Source organism: Stenella coeruleoalba (genome assembly GCF_951394435.1).
Source record: "Stenella coeruleoalba genome assembly, chromosome: 21".
Classification (NCBI taxonomy): domain Eukaryota; kingdom Metazoa; phylum Chordata; class Mammalia; order Artiodactyla; family Delphinidae; genus Stenella; species Stenella coeruleoalba.
The window spans coordinates 10,515,157-10,532,241 of NC_137167.1; the positions used below are offsets into that span (position 1 = coordinate 10,515,157).

Sequence of the window (17,085 nt, forward strand, 5' to 3'; positions counted from 1 at the left end):
CAAAATGGAGGAGGGAATGAGGATAGAAGCCAGACTACTTCCCTGAATGTGGTGGTTTTGAAAATAGGTCCACAAATTCTTTGATGCTCCTCCCTCCATGGGGTGGAAATTAATTCCCTCCCATTCGGTGTAGACTGGACTTAAGTGACGCTCTTCAAAATAAATAGAATACCCCAGAGTAAGGGGATATCTCTTCCAATATTAGGTTATGAAAAGACTATGGCTTCCATTTGGGGGTCTCTCTCTCTCTCTCTTTCTCTCTCTCTCTCACCAGTTCCTCTATAGGAAACCACATCTTGAGGACACCCAAGCCTGTGTCAAATCACATTTCAATACTTTTCATAAAACTACAGAACACTAAGAGTGAGAAATAAAGTAATCTACTTCCATATAACTTGGCCACTGAGAAGCTAAACCATCTCTTCCACACAAATTAATTCTATAACAACAAGGTGACTTTCCTTTTCATTTTCTTCATTGGCATAACTTTGCTCTCCCAGGTGACTCTTGTCAAAAACATAAAAGTTGCAAATGAACCAACCATTCCCAGAAATTTGATACATGATTGTGATACCTCCAATAGCAGAGACGATCTAGACTGATTACATGCCCGGATACTAATGGCTTCAGCTCAGGCTGAAAAATGGCTACAAGGTAGTACAATGAAAACAAAAGCAATGGACCCCACACACAGTTTGTTGTCTGCACTGACATGACTTTACTATTTTGCTATCTTAATTAGCATCATTTTGCTATTCCAGGTGACTCTTGTCCAAGAAGATGAAAGTTGCAAATAACTTAATAGTTCATCATAGAAATTTGTCAAAAGGCCCAGCAACTCCAGAAAGGATCAACACACAGTTTACATTCCAAGACTCTAAATGCCTCATCTCAAAATCTTCATCTTGGAGCATGAGTTGCCCATTCTCCTTGCTTGACACTTGCAATACATGTTGTACTTTCCTTTACAAAAATAACAACAACAAAAATTTTCACTTTGCTGTTTCCACAAATCCTAAACTCCTCTGTTATGATAATCCAATCAAGTCCCTGCAATGAAAGACCCACCTTAAACCAGACTTGAAAGTCTCAATAGATCAGGTCTTATAGTTCCTTCTAGGAGATGCTACCTGGCAAGTTAGAATTCTCCCTTACTCTAATAAGCAATAAACTCAGTTTTGTGTTACCAAGAGGCTTTTTGGGTACTAACTGGGAAGCCAGCATTCTACAAGGATAAAGAGAAAAACTTAAAGCCAACGAAGAGAAAAGGCAGATTACAATAAACTAATGATGAGAACACTGGAAAAAAAAAAAGAAAAAAGACTTCTCATCAGCAAAAATAACTGCTGGAAGACAATGAAGTGATATCTTTGATGTGCTGAGGAAACATAATTGGGAACCTAAATTTCTAAAGTCAGGCAAAATATCATTTACAAGTTGAGGCAAATTAGAAATTTTTTGACATTCAAGCACTTAGAAATTTACTATTAACAGTCCCTAACAAAAAGAACTACAAAATAAGGAAAAAAAGGACCTAGAAGAGATGAACAGGATGAAGAAGCAAGAGTAGGCAAAAGAATTGTTAAAACATGCTGGTAAAGCTAGATAAATATGGCATGTGAAAAAAATTAGAATATCAATCATTTTTTGTGTGTGTTTTCAAAAGCCAGCTGTCATTCCTGGTGAAAGATAGCATATTAAAAAAAAATTAATTCTGCTTCTTCCTGAAACCCCACAAAAATGACAGTTGAAAGACTCTTTTAAAAAACATAAAACCCACCAGAATGAAAAGAACAGGAACTATTTCAGTTACAACAAAATATTGGATGCTGAAGAGAAGGCAAGTCGGTTGGGGAACATTGGTGATCAATCTGATTTACACATCAGAGCAACCAAAAGGCCAAGGAACTGGCAACTCTAGGTATCTCTGGAAGATGAATTAAAAACATAGACTGCACATATGGTCACTTTATTTTTGATAAAGGAGGCAAGAATATACAACGGAGAAAAGACAGCCTCTTCAATAAGTGGTACTTGGAAAATGGGACAGCTACATGTAAAAGAATGATGTTAGAACACTCCCTAACACCATACACAAAAATAAACTCAAAATGGATTAGAGACCTAAATGTAAGGCCAGACACTATAAAACTCTTAGAGGAAAACATAGGCAGGACACTCTATGACATAAATCACAACAAGATCCTTTTTGATACACCTCCTAGAGAGATTGAAATAAAAACAAAAATAAACAAATGGGACCTAATGAAATTTAAAAGCTTTTGTGCAACAAAGGAAACCATAAACAAGACAAAAAGACAACCCTCAGAATGGGAGAAAATATTTGCAAATGAAGCAACTGACAAAGGAATAATCTCCAAAATTTATAAGCAGCTCATGCTGCTCAATAACAAAAAACAAACAGCCTAATCCAAAATGGGCAGAAGACCAAAATAGACATTTCTCCAGAGAAGATATACAGATTGCCAACAAACACATGAAAGGATGCTCAACATCACTAATCGTTAGAGAAATGCAAATCAAAGCTACAATGAGGTATCACCTCACACCAGTCAGAATGCCCATCATCAAAAAATCTACAAGCAATAAATGCTGGAGAGGGTGTGGAGAAAATGGAACACTCCTGCACTGTTGGTGGGAATGTAAATTGATACAGCCACTATGCAGAACAGTATGGAGGTTCCTTGAAAAACTAAAAACAGAACTACCATATGACCCAGCAATCCCACTCCTGGGCATATACCCAGAGAAAACCATAACACAAAAAAGAGTCATGTACCACAATGTTCATTGCAGCTCTATTTACAATAGCCAGGACATGGAAGCAACCTAAGTGTCCATCGACAGATGAATGGATAAAGAAGATGTGGCACATATATACAATGGAATATTACTCAGCCATAAAAAGAAACAAAATTGAGTTATTTGTAGTGAGGTGGATGGACCTCGAGTCTGTCATATAGAGTGAAGTAAGTCAGAGAAAAACAAATACCATATGCTAACAGATATATATGGAATCTAAAAAAAAAAAAAAAAAAAAACTAGTTCTGAAGAACCTAGGGGCAGGACAGGAATAAAGACTCAGACGTAGAGAATGGACTTGAGGACACGGGGTGGGGGAAGGGTAAGCTGGGACAAAGTGAGAGAGTGGCATGGACATATATACACTGCCAAATGTAAAATAGATAGCTAGTGGGAAGCAGCTGCACAGCACAGGGAGATCAGCTCAATGCTTTGTGTCCACCTAGAGGGGTGGGATAGGGAGGGTGGGAGGGAGATGCAAGAGGGAGGAGATATGGGGATATATGTATATGTATAGCTGATTCACTTTGTTATAAAGCAGAAACTAACACATCATTATAAAGCAATTATACTCCAATAAAGATGTTTAAAAAAATAAAAATAAATAAAAACATAGACTGCATTGGAAGTCTGTTTAAATTAAATTTAATTAATTTAATTAAAATAAATTAAACTCCACAGACCTCCAATCACTGCAATCAGGCTCCTTCCCTGTAAAAATAAACCTTATTCTCTAAAGAAGTAAAACAGAGCCTTTCTTGACTGGGGCAATATCAGGGATATTTGAGTATGGTGGTATCATACGAAGAACAGAGGATGCCCAGGAAACAGGGCTTCCAGAAGCAAAGGGAATTCCCAGCATGAGAGTAAAAGGAGATCGATCCCAGGGTAACAGCTCTTCACTAGTGTTGAGAGCAACCTATCCAGATGGGGATAAGTCAGAAGGCTCCAGAAAAGACTTATGGAAAAAAACGATACTGAGAAAATAACTGATATGTTTACTGACAGGAAATTTAGGCAATTGGGGAAAAGTGTGGGGCTGAATTAGTAAGACATCCATTGAAAATTGAGCAATGAAACACAAAAAAATAATTATTAACTGAAGGGAAAACAAAGTCACGTAAGAAAAAAAAAGTAATCATAACAAACAACACGATTCAACGTGTGAATAAGGATTATATAGTTGTAATATCTTAAATACTGAATACTTATATAACAAAATTATGATATAGCTGTACATATAAAAAATGCATAGAGGGAATGTTTATATATATCTTGGAGGTATGAAATAGAAGAGAAGTAAACCCTCAGCATTCATAGTGAGAAATTAACAGATAATTCCTAAAACTGAAAAATTAAGAAATAGCAACATAAACATATTGAGAGGTACAAAAATTTTAATACCTGAAATTGTTCAATATGTTTCCTTGCGATATGGATGGAAGACAATAAGTAGAAGGTCGCTATTTGTGTATAAGTATTGCAGAATGCATTGTTTCTTTAACTTACGTGCCTTATGTGATTGATGACTAAAACAAAGAAATTTTTTTAAAGCTGGTTTCAAAGTAGTGGATAATAATAATAAAGAAAATGGGAAAGAAAGTGTTTCTGAGGGAAATTAAAATAAAAATCCTCGTCTTATTCAGGGAGAGCATAAAAGTGCCAATTAAATGTAGACGTTAACTTTCAAATCAACAGAGCTCAGTAACATGGATAAAGAACACTAGATAAATTCACCCAAAGAAAGAAAAGGACAAAAGAAGAAAGAGAAAGCACAACAGATAGAAAACACAAAAGAAGATGTGGAAATCATTTTTTTAAATACTAGTAAACACAATAAATATAAAAAGAGTCACTGATTAAAATATAGATTAATTTTTAATCTGGCTATAAACAGTTTATGAGTTACACTTAAAATAGGATTATATGTAAAGATATATTACTCCAACAAAGATAGATTGTTTAAGTCTTAGAGAAACTGCCTATTGACTAAAAAAATTTTTTTTTAATGACAAGAATACATTTTTTAAAACCCTATGAACTGGGGCTTCCGTGGTTACATTTCAAATTTCCCAGGAGGGTTTTCGTTTGGTTGTTTGTTTATTAATTTATTTTATTTCATTTATTTTTGGCTGCATTGGGTCTTTGTTACTGTGCATGGGCTTTCTCTAGTTGTGGCGAGCAGGGGCTACTCTTCGTTGCGGTGTGCAGGCTTCTCATCGCAGAGGCTTCTCTTGTTGCGGAGCACGGGCTCTAGGCACGCGGGCTTCAGTAGTTGTGGCACACGGGCTCAGTAGTTGTGGCTGGCGGGCTCTAGGGCTCAGCTCAGTTGCGGCGCACAGGCTTAGTTGCTCAGCAGCATGTGAGATCTTCCTGGACCAGGGCTCGAACCCGTGTCCCCCGCCTTGGCAGGCGGATTCTTAGCCACTGCGCCACCAGGGAACCCCTGAAGGGTTTTTTGTTTTAAATGATGAGGATTTCATGTCTTCAGGTAAATTGCCATACCAAGAAGGCACAGGGAAAATAGAGAGGAATTGTGTTTGCTTCTCTAAGGAGGAAAAGGTTGGGTGGAGGGGGGAATTACTCTTCGAGGACACCCTGTGATGGAACTGAACTGGGGATTATGTCACTTTCTCTGACTCAGATTTCAAAGCCTGATCTACCATCCCTCTGGGAATGTAGTCCATCCTGATTTCAGCTACGGTAGATACCGCCTACCCATCCTAAGCCAGGTCCAGCATGACCTCATCTTCTTCCTGGCTTCCTCCTGTCAGGCAGCTCTCCTGGAGTCCGAGTCTTCTTGGTTCTCAAAGCATCACCTGATAACATTCATTACTGCCCCCAACTCCCCATCACACAGTGAGCTGGGCACCGGGAACCACTACACTGTCCTTGCCTTCCAAGTGTTTACAATACTGGAGCCTACAAGGTGCTTACGGTAGAAAGGCAAGTGAGGCTATGTATCCCAAAAATCAGCACATGAATTTCTTGAGGAGTGGAGGAAAGGGAAATTCACTAGGAGCTGAGCTGCCCGAAATGGCTTTCCGGATAGAAATCCACTGTGCCTTCTCCATTGTGCGGGGGACACTTGTTCAGAAAGCCCTTAAGGACTTGAACTTCCCAGCCAGGCAGCCAGGGTGTGAAGCTCAGCTCTGGCGATGCCTAGCGTGCCCTGGGCAGATCACTTAGCCTCTCTGTGCCTCGTCGTCTCCTCCTCCCTAAAATGGGTACAATAACAATATCACCTCCGTCACAGACTTGTGGTGAGGATAAGATGAGCTAAGATATGTGAAGCACGTGGTATATAGTAAATACTGATCAGGGTTACGAACAATAGTTCTCTGTACCACGGTGTTCTCGGAGAAGGAGAAATGTACAAGTAAGTGGGAATCATCCTCGTGTCTGTGTAATTAATTAACGCTGCCTGGGGAGGAGCGTGTGTGCTCAAGACACAGTCTGGGACGACTTACATAATGTCAGCTTTAGGCAAAGTGCCTGTCATTGGCGCAGCTCCGAAAATACACATACACACTAGCATGCCTGCGAGGCGGGGCCGCAGGGGGTGCGGGCTGCGTGGCCCACGCCGCGTGTCCACTCGGGCCACCGGGTGTGAGGCTGTGTCCCTGCGTGTCGCTGACACACACGCACACTGATACCAGCCCTGCTTCGACGTGCGTGTCATGGCTTAAAAATAGATGCTAATTCATCAACCGGTCTGGCGCTGGCAGCCGAGGCGGCGGTGGCGGCAGAGTCATGGCCGTGGGGCTGTCTGAGCCGGCGATCTGCCTCCGGGACTGAGACCCGCGCCGCCTCCCGAGGTAGCGGGGCCGGGGCGGGTGGGCGAGGCGCGGGGACCGGGGCTGGGGGCCGAGGCGGGGGGAAGGGGCCTGGGAGCGAACCTGCGGGGCCCGCCTGGGCTCCCTCCCTCCGCCCTCCGCGCCAGGCTGTCTGGGCTGGCGAGGGCTGGGCGACAGCCATGAACCTGTTACAACCGCGACAGCAGAGGGAGGGAGGGGGGAGGCGGACCAGGGCCCCCAGAAGCCTGCGGATGGGGTTGGAGGGTGCCCAGGGGGCACCCCGTGACGGAATGGGGAGAAATAGAGTCACACGGAGCTCCTGCTACACCTGGTCTGCTTCCCGCTCTCTTTGCACCGTTCAGCTTCCCACAGGCGGCAGAATCTGTTTCCAGGAAAGGTGGTTTGGGAACCAGATGGTGGGGTCTTCAGGCCTGCGGAGGAAAAGTAGATGACGGTGGTGATGATGTTGAAGCTGATAGCTGTGGTGGTGGTGACGGCTCTCGTGCTCTGTTTCTGTGCTCCTTCTGACCCGCCAGGGAAAACCACCTCTCTCCCTAAACACCCCAAGATCCCATCTCCCCTCACCAGTCCTGATCCTAAGACCTCTGCTCCTTTTGCCCTGTGAGCGCTAGATCTCTTCTGGCCCTGGGGGATGGGGGGATGGGGAGAGCTGGGCCCTGGCTGAGAGCGTGGGTGGGGAAGCGGGCTGGGGGCAGGACAAAGATGGCCTCTCACTGTGGACTTTCCCTTGAGTCCCTGGGGCAGAAGAGGACAGGGAGTGGGAGGGGGATCCTTCAGACCAGCCCACCTTTTCAGAGGGTCAGGATCACAGTGTGAGAGGAGAAGGGTGGAGGGGGAGGGGGAAAGGAGGAGGAGGAGGAGGGGTAGGAAGAGGAGGAGGAAGAGGGATAGGAGGAGGAGGAAGAGGAGGAGGAAGTGGAAGAGAAGGAGGAAGTGGAAGAGAAGGAGGAAGTGGAAGAGGAGGAGGAAGAGGAGGAGAAGGGGAAGGGGAGGAGGAAATGGATGAGGAGGAGGAGGAAGAGGAGGAGAAGGGGAAGGGGAGGAGGAAATGGATGAGGAGGAGGAGGAAGAGGAGGAGAAGGAAGAAGGGGAGGAGGAGGGGGGAAGTGGAAGAGGAGGAGGAAGTGGAGGAGGAGGAGGAGGAAGAAGGGGAGGAGGAGGAGGGGGAGGAAGGAGGGAGTGGGCGTGGCTCTTGCCCTGAAGTTCCCGGGGCAAGTCTCAAAGGCTGGTCCTTCCCAGCTCTGCAGCTCAACACATGGTCCCACTTTCAGGAGGCTCAGCTGTCCACAGAGAGTCAGAGGCACCTCCGCTAAGGCTCCTCATTGAGGACCCCATGTGCTAAGTAGGGTCACTTGAACTCCACCAGCAACACAGATGCTAATTCCAGACTCTGAGCCCCTGGGCCTGGAAGGATCCCTAATTTCTTCCCTTTCCTCCCTCCTCCTCTCCCCACCCACTCATACACACAGACACACAGACACACACACACACACACAGAGACACACACACACAGACACACACACACACACACACACACACACACGGTGCTCCAGCCCTGCCTGGACCCAGAGAGATGACGTTTAATCAATGATATCTGTCTGCTGATCAAAGGAGGATGCTTTGCCTGTTGCGCACATAGGTTGGCGCTTCCCTCCATCAGCAAGTAGTTTTCAAACACCGACACTTCGCCTTCATCACTATTCCCTACTCCTCCCGTCCCCACCATAGACTTCCCAGAGCAGGCTCATCGCTGAGGCAGAGGGACGGCAGGAACGGGTTACAGCAGCCCATCCCTCTGGCACTGAGGAGGCAGGCGTGCTGTGTCACAGCCCCTGCTGCACTGTCTTCATGCTAATTCCCTCTGAATGGGTCCAAAGCCACTCCCAAGCCCCCTGCCAGCCCCCCAGCCTCTCCGCCTGCAGCCTCAGGCAGACGAGACCCAGATCCCCGCTGGCAAGGGCTCCGGCAGCGGGCCCTGCCACCCAAATACCAAATGTTTGCGTGCGTGTTTACGTCTGCGCTGGCAGCTGGGGTGGAGTGGCGGGGCAGACACCCAGCAGCCGGCAGCTCCCTCTCCCGTAAACAGGAACATGTGACTCTCCCACCTCCTTGCCCGGCAGAGCCAAAGAGCAGGGAAAAGGAGCTGCCGCAGCTCAAAGAAGACCATCCAGAGCACTTCCCGCACCAGGGGGCCAGGCTCCACCTTCGTCCCTGGAGAATCTTCTCCCCAGGGGCCAGCCCAGCTGGCAGGAAGGGAAGCTGCTGCTCCAGACTCACTCCGGTGTGTCTCACATCCCTGCCTCTCCCAGCAGCAGCTACCTGGAGACTGACCCCTCATCAGCCACCCCCGTGGCTGCCACGGTTCCTGCTGCCTCTAAGATGTGCCCCGGCAACTGGCTCTGGGCCTCGGTGACATTTATGGCCCGCTTCTCCCGGAGTGGCTCGAGGTCTCCTGTTCGCACGAGAGGGGCCCTGGAAGAGATACCAGCTGTCCAGCATCCCTTCCTCAACGTCTTTGAGCTGGAGAGGCTTCTGTACACGGGCAAGACGGCCTGTAACCACGCCGACGAGGTCTGGCCGGGCCTCTACCTCGGAGACCAGTATGTACCCAGCAGACTGGGACCACAGCTGAGTGTGTGTGTGTGTGTGTGTGTGTGTGTGTGCGCAAAAAGAAAGCAGAAGAGTGGCAGAGAGGCGCTGAGTTGTGCTGTTGGTTCCACGTGGAGGATGGAGGGGACGGGGTGCATGGGCAGAGTGGAGGAGGGTTTGGGGGAGTTTGGACAGGATTATTGATAGACTCAACTCTGGACAGACTCTGTTCAAGGAATCATATCGTTCATTTAGTAAAATGTATGATTGCGTCAGTGCTAAGGGCTGGACATGTAGATGACTCCTCTGACCTTCCACCTATTGTGCCCTGAGACAAGGCCATCACTGGGGCCGGGAACAGTGGTTAGTGAGGTGAAAGGTTGACCAAGCCAAGCCGCAGCGTGTGCAGAGGCTCACTCAGGCGCGTGGGGTCGATGGAGAGAAGGGCGTCAAAGGAAGAGGAGGCCCCACTTGTCTCTCCCAAGGGCTTTAGAGACTACGAGGAGTTTTTCACATGCCTTTTCTCTCTTAATCTTCACGACAGCCTTGTGAGGTAGGTACCACTATCCCCAGGTTACAGAGGAGGCATCGGAAGCTCAGAGAAGTTGGGACTGGCCCAAGGTCACACGGGTTGTAAGTAGCAGAGCCAGGACTTGGAGGTTCAAGTTCAGGGCTCTTTCTGCTTGAGGAGTTGGCGCTGGACAGGACGTTTGATATGATCACGTTGGCTGAGCTGAGGGGTACGGGCCACAGGAACATCTGAAGGTGACCTCCACCACAGGGTAACCATGAGCGTGGAGTAACTGGCAAAACACAAGAAGATTCTGGTCATCAGAGAGAGTCTAAAGTAATGGGGGGGCGGGACTTCCCTGGGGGTCCAGTAGTTAAGACTCCGCGCTTCCACTGTAAGGGGCTCGTGTTCAACCCCTGGTGAGGGAGCTAAGATCCCATAGGCAGCCCAGCGTGGCCAAAAAATTAAGATTAAAATTAAATTAAAAAAAATGGTTAACAGGACACTAAATGTGAGCTGGTCCAACAACCCATCCAATGTTCAGATTCGCTCTGCCACTTCCAGCCCCTACCCATTGGCTTCCTCTCTCTACTTGAATACCCTGGTGTGAAGAAAGTCCCTCTCTCCCAAGGCGCCCCAGTCTTTCTCCGGCTAGATTCCACCGTTGGTAGGTACTTCCTTACATGAAGCACAAACCCTGTCAGTCCTTTTCTCGGATCAAGTAAAGTCCTTCTGTCTCGGAGCATTCTTTCAATATGTTATCACGGCTGTTGTTTGCCCATCTCTCAGTCTCCTCTCCTCAAGGCGAAATCTCCCCAGGACTCCCCACCTTTGCTCCAGGTTGAGACAGTGGCTCATTGCCTATCTCGGGTCCTCAGGAAGTGAGGTGGAGTCCTGGAGACAACAACGTTGGCCGGGCAGAGGTCGGGGCCCCAGTGCCCAGCTCCGCGCCCCCCTAACCTCCACTCCTCAATGCAGGGAAATAGCCAACAACCACCGGGAGCTCCGTCGCCTGGGCATCAGCCACGTCCTCAACGCCTCTCACAGCAGGTGGCGAGGGACACCCGAGGCCTACGTGGGGCTGGGCATCCGCTACCTGGGTGTCGAGGCCCACGACTCGCCAGCCTTCGATATGAGCGTCCACTTCCAGGCGGCCGCCGACTTCATCCACCGGGCACTGAGCCAGCCGGGAGGTAGGAGGGGAGCAAGGAGGAGGGAAGGACCAACAGACAATGGGTTAGAGAACAGCCCAGGGGCCTGGGTGTGGAGAGAGAGACTTGAATGATGTGATAAAATGCTCAGGAAAGGAAACTGTTCTCTCAACCATCTTTTCAAAGCAGTCCATAAAAAGAAGGAAATAATCCCAAATGTTGAGAGAGTGGAGAGTTGCACCTGGGTGGTGAGATTATGGGCGATATATTTTTCAATTGTTGGCTTCTTTTTTTTTTTTTGCCATACGCGGGCCTCTCACTGTTGTGGACTCTCCCGTTGCAGAGCACAGGCTCTGGATGCGCAGGCTCAGTGGCCATGGCTCACAGGCCCAGCCGCTCCGCGGCATGTGGGATCTTCCCAGACCGGGGCACGAACCCGTGTCCCCTGCATCGGCAGGCGGACTCTCAACCACTGCGCCACCAGGGAAGTCCTGTTGGCTTCTTTATATGTTTCTATACTTTCTAATGATTTCTACCTTGAACCTGTCTTGCTTTAGTGATCAGGGAAAAAAAAAAAATATATATATATATATATATATGTATAAAATATATTGGGACTTCCCTGGCAGTCCAGTTGTTAAGACTCCACACTTCCAATGCAGGGGGTGTGGGTTTGATCCCTCGTCAGGGAACTAAGATCCCACATGCCAAAGAACGTGGCCAAAAAAAAATTTTTTTTAATTTTTAATAGGAAAAAACTATATTAATCATCCACCCCAAAGTGACTGGGAGATTGAGGAGGGTTTTCCATGGACGCACTCAGCACACAGGAGGAAGCCCAACTCAGTGCAAAGCTCAGTGCTGCGTTAGCGATGAGCCTCTCCCTCGGAGCCCCTTTTGGGCTTATGGACGCTGCGCTGCTGCAGGCTCTCCGTCTCACCCCGTCCAGGCTCCCCCCTTGGCCAGGACCTGGGCTCTTACCGTCAGCAGTCTGTGCGTCCATGCACCTCTGCTTACCTGTCTACCTCCCCACCTGTCCGCGGGGCCCTCTCCCCGGCCTCCTCCAGCCCGCAGCGAGGTCCCCAGCCATGTCTCGCGTCTGTGTTCACAGGGAGGATCCTGGTGCACTGTGCCGTGGGCGTGAGCCGCTCGGCCACTCTGGTGCTGGCCTACCTCATGCTGTACCACAGCCTCAGCCTTGTGGAGGCCATCAAAAAAGTCAAGGACCACCGAGGCATCATCCCCAACAGGGGCTTCTTGAGGCAGCTCCTGGCCCTGGACCGCAGGCTGCGGAAGCGACTGGAGGCGTGAGGGGGCAGAGGGAGGGAGGGAGGTCAGGCCAGGCCTGTGGGTCCCTGGATCCCAGCTGGAGAGTGGAGGCCCAGGGGGCAGGTTGGAGGCGGCCCAGCGAACCCATTCTCTCCTGAGAGGGCTGGGACGTGGCCCCAGGCCACAGCTGCTGTCTATGGAGGGGGGATGGGGTGAGGCTGGGCAGTGTGACAGTCACCCAGGAGGGAGCTGGCCGGGGAAGGAGGCAGGTAGGCTGCAGGTAGAAGACAGTCCTGGATCCCAGCCAGGGGGGTCCCGGCGATTCACAGCCCCTCTTTGTGCTCAAGTGCTCCCCTTGTCCGCGTATCAGAACAAAAGGACCAGCTCTGCCCTGTACCTCTGCCAGGAATCAGGGATGCGGCGAACACAAACGTGATGGTGTCGAGTTGTGTGGAGGTGGTAGCTCAGGGACAGACGGTGAAGAGAGGGTGTGAAAAGCTAAGGGAGAAACCCACAGACTTGTTACTCCAAACCCGGGAAGAAGAGGCGTGGGAGGCTTGGCACGGCACCCATGGGTGCTGGTCGTGGCCCAGAACTGCAGAGGTGCATGACTGGGAGCCTACAGATAATCCCTCGCTTACTGGATCCAAGTGTCTCCAGGAAAAATAAAAATGGTGAATACGAAGCAAGCCTCTTGAATTACTGACAGCTTGTACGAGGTCGGAACCTGTCCCCTGAGAACAGTTCCTGACTCCCTCCTAGGGTCGGTCATAAGCCCTCACTGGTCTTCACATCTCCACCAGTTCCTAAGGGAGGTTTCTCCCCAGTCCAATTTCACACTCCTGGGGCAATGGGTATCTTGAATTTATTTCCATTTATGTCCACACGGGGGAAGCAGAGGACCAAAAAATTCAGATTTGCAAACTGTGTTAGGACTCAGCGCACACCCTGCATCTCCCAAGCTTAAAATAGGTCTCTTTACAAGCTCAGGTGTGTAAGAAATATAACTTATTTTCAAAAAGTCAACCTGATTTCTATATCAAGTCCCCCATGCTAGGAGGAGAGCAGAATATTCATCTTAAATCAATCCCAGCCCTAAATCCCACATTCATGGGTTTGGGTTTTGCCTGGTACCAAGAAACTGGAGGGGAGGGGAGGAGAGGTGATGTGGTCGCATCCTCTTCTAATCTTTCCAAGTTTTCCTCTGAGGAGTGTAACATAATCTCCTTAGTAAATTTAGTAAAAAGATAAACTCAACCACCAGAGAGAATAGTATGATCTTACATCCCAACTGTCAAACAGCCAGCCACCACATCCCTCTTTTTGAAAAGGGTGTGTTGGACTTCCCTGGCGGTCCAGTAGTTAAGACTCCCCACTTCCACTGCAGGGGGCACGGGTTCTAACCCCGCCCGGGAACTAAGATCCTGCATGTTGTGCGGTGCAGCCGAATAAATAAAATAAAATAAATAAAACAAAAGAGGTATGTTCCCAGAACAGAATATCCGCATGAGTGGGAGAAGGGGAGGGGATGTAAGAGGAAGTGAAAAATACAGGGGGAAAAAAATCACTTAATATATGTAAAGTGTATATTCTACCCCAAAGTACAGAAATTCAGAATCTCAAAGCCAGAAGTCACCTTCACAGATTAACGATTTCCACTCTCCACCAGGACATAAATAAATCGTCTTTTCAATAAATCACTTGACGATAGTTATCAAGCATTAATTTGTTTGGCCATCTTTTTTTTTTAATATATTTACTTATTTATTTATTTTTGGCTGCATTGGGTCTTCGTTGCTGCGCACGGGCTTTCTCTAGTTGTGGTGAGCGGGGGCTACTCTTCATTGTGGTGTGTGGGCTTCTCATTGCGGTGGCTTCTCTTGTTGCAGAGCACGGGCTCCAGGTGTGTGGGCTTCAGTAGCTGTGGCGCATGGGCTCAGCTGCTCTGCAGCATGTGGGATCACCCCGGACCAGGGCTCGAACCCATGTCCCCTGCATTGGCAGGTGGATTCTTAACCACTACACCACCAGGGAAGTCCCTGCTTGGCCATCTTTGATGGTCGGGAATCACTGCATAACTCCCACACACAGTATTAGAAAGCTCTAATATTACACTTGCATCCTGTGATCACGTTACAGTGGTGGTGAGATGAGGCCGAAAGATCTGACGGCCTAGGATCCCTGGCCCTGGCACATATCCATCAGGGCACTGGCAATGGTCACTTTACCTCTCTCCCCCTGGTTACATGCAATAGTCTGTCTACTTCCGCAGGGTTGCTGTGGGCATTTAATTGGTTATGCGATGGAAAGTTCTGAGCACACTCAGTACTTAATGTGTTCTTTATCTTGCTACATCTCTCATGGCAGCCCTTCCCATGGTTTGAAGCCAGCTCTTGTGACTCTCCTGTGTTCCCTCACTTTAAGCCTAACAGCTATGCTTGTCTCTACGAGTCCGAATTTGTCATATTTCAAGTTTCCTCCCCAGCCTTGCCAGTATTGGTACCCCTTTCTAATTGTGGCAACCAAAATTAGAACTGGTCTCAATGTTTCAGGCAAGACTTGATCTGTTGGCTGGGACCTCACATTTTTATTATCATCGAGAGACAATTTTATATAAGGGAAAGAGTGAGGGCTTCGCTATGAATGTTGATTCTATTGGGTTGGCCAAAAGTGCCTTCGGTTTTTAACTAAAAATAAAAGACATATTTTTCGTTTTTACCAAGAACTTTATGGAACAACGTATTCACGCTTTAGTTTCACTACCTTCTGCAATTTTTCAGGCAACTTCATAATTCCATCTTCCCAAAACTTCTTATCTTTTTGAGCAAAGAAACGTTCCAAGTGCCTTTTATGGAAATTTTTTCCATTAAGAGATTTTTGTAAAGACCGAAGTAAATGGAAATGCGAAGGTGCAATGTGTGGTCAGTACAGCAGATGAATCAGAACTTCCCAGCCAAACTGTAACAGTTTTTGCCTGGTCATCAAAGAAACACACAGTCTTGCATTATCCTGATGGAAGATTATGTGTTTTCTGTTGACTAATTCTGGACGCTTTTCAAGTGCCTAATTCAAGTGCTGCTTCCAGTTGGTCTAATTGGGAGCAGTACTTGTTGGAATTAATCGCTTGGTTTTCCGGAAGGAGCTCATAATAGAGGACTCCCTTCCAATCCCACCATAGACACAACATCACCTTTTTTGGATGAAGACCAGCCTTTGGTGTGGTTGGTGGTGGTTCATTTCGCCTGCCCCGATGATCTCTTCCATTCCACATTATTGTACAGTATCCACTTTTCATCGCCCGTCACAATTTGTTTTAAAAACAGAACGTTTCATTACGTTTCAGTAGAGAATCGCACGAGGAAATAGGGTCAAGAAGGTTTTTTTCCCACTTAACTTACGTGGAACCCAAACATCAAAGCAATTCATATAACCAAGCTGGTGTAAATGATTTTCAATGCTCGATTTGGATATTATGAGTATGTTGGCTATCTCCTGCGTGGTATAACGTTGATCGTTCTCAATGAAGGTCTCGATTTGATCGCTGTCAACTTCAGCTGGTCTACCTGACCGTGGAGCATCAACCAGCGAGAAATGTCCAGCACGAAACTTCACCAACCACTTTCGATACATTCGATCAATCACAGCACCTTCTCCATACACCGCACAGATCTTTTTTTGCATTTCGGTTGCGTTTTTAGCTTTCTTGACATAATAAAGCATAATGTGCCCAAAATGTTGCCTTTTTTCTTCCATCTTCAATATTAAAATGGCTACACAAAAATTCACCAATTTTAATAAGTCTTTTATTGAATGTACACTGATACGACAACTGTCATGATACAATCTAACAAAATTGTTTTGGATGAAGTTAAAGACAACTAAGTGCTACTAGAGCCATCTTACGGAAAAAACCGAACGAACCTTTTGGCCAACCTGACAGTTAGATTGCATTGATTTCCTGTCAGAACCACAGGCAACTTATGTATAACTAAAAAGAACCCAGAAATAACTCAGGCTCTTAGAAGGACTGACTATAGCTATGATCTGACCAATGTAGGCTACAACAGAGCTGTCACCTCCTTTTTCCTAGTAAGTATATCACTACTAATATAACCCACAGCCGCAGACCTATTTTTGTAGTCTGAATATGCCTCGGCTAAATCTCTCAGACTTCTTGCAAACTGAATAACTTGAGAACTTAATTCTAACTTCTAGTACAGATGTATAGCTACCAAAGTCTATCTGACCAAAGAACAGCTTTCCAGATTATCCTCATAGAGCAGATCATTCATATATATATATATATATATATATATATACATTTATTATTATTTAACAAAGCCATATTATGGCTCTGCCCTGGCACTCTTCTGTTTTTACAGATATTAAGTCATTTAATCCTCATTTAAAACCCTGTGAAGTGGTGTCACTGTCATTGCTTAGAAACAGGGAAACTGAGGTTAAGAAATGTTCCCAAAGACACACAAATAGCAAGCGGAGGAGCTCAGGTTCAAACATGGGAGCTCTGGCTCCAGAATCTGTGTGTGTAGCCATCACGCTGCTGCGCATCCCTCCACCTCCACCATTTCAGGGTGTGTGTGTGTCTTGGGGGTCAAGGGAGAGAAGGAAAGAGCACAGCCTGGTGATCACACAGATGGAATCAGTCCTCCTACCCTCCAAGGGGAATGAGGGTGACACCTGTCACAGGTGGGTCTCGCTCCCACCTTCCAAAACCGGCATTAAAAGTCCAGACTCCTGGGACTTCCCTGGTGGCACAGTGGATAAGACTCCATGCTTCCAATGCAGGGGGCTCGGGTTCGATCCCTGGTCAGGGAACTAGATCCTACATGCATGCTGCAACTAAGAGTTCGCATGCCACAACTAAGGAGCCCACTGCCACAACTAAGACCCAGTGCAACCAAAT

At 47.3% G+C, this 17,085-nt stretch overlaps 1 protein-coding gene across 2 annotated transcripts; it reads left to right on the forward strand.

The window, feature by feature from the left end:
* Positions 1 to 6,235: 6,235 nt before the first annotated feature.
* On the forward strand, positions 6,236 to 12,857 carry DUSP26 (dual specificity phosphatase 26). 2 transcript variants are annotated; one of them, XM_079909381.1, is made up of 4 exons: positions 6,236 to 6,641; positions 8,951 to 9,241; positions 10,720 to 10,934; positions 12,004 to 12,857. In XM_079909381.1, the coding sequence occupies exons 2-4, from the start codon at positions 9,021 to 9,023 to the stop codon at positions 12,201 to 12,203; spliced, it is 636 nt and encodes a 211-aa protein (XP_079765507.1). In that variant the 5' UTR covers positions 6,236 to 6,641; positions 8,951 to 9,020; the 3' UTR covers positions 12,204 to 12,857. The 2 variants fall into 2 exon arrangements, with proteins under 2 accessions (XP_079765507.1, XP_079765508.1); XM_079909382.1 differs by lacking the exon at positions 6,236 to 6,641 and having other exon boundaries at positions 8,753 to 9,241.
* Positions 12,858 to 17,085: the final 4,228 nt, after the last annotated feature.

Coding starts and splice junctions, on each gene's coding strand:
- DUSP26 (XM_079909381.1), top strand. CDS start 9,021: ATGTGCCCCGGCAACTGGCTCTGGGCCTCGGTGACATTTATGGCCCGC. Junction 9,242..10,719: donor GGCCTCTACCTCGGAGACCA/GTATGTACCCAG, acceptor TCCTCAATGCAG/GGAAATAGCCAACAACCACC. Junction 10,935..12,003: donor GGCACTGAGCCAGCCGGGAG/GTAGGAGGGGAG, acceptor CTGTGTTCACAG/GGAGGATCCTGGTGCACTGT.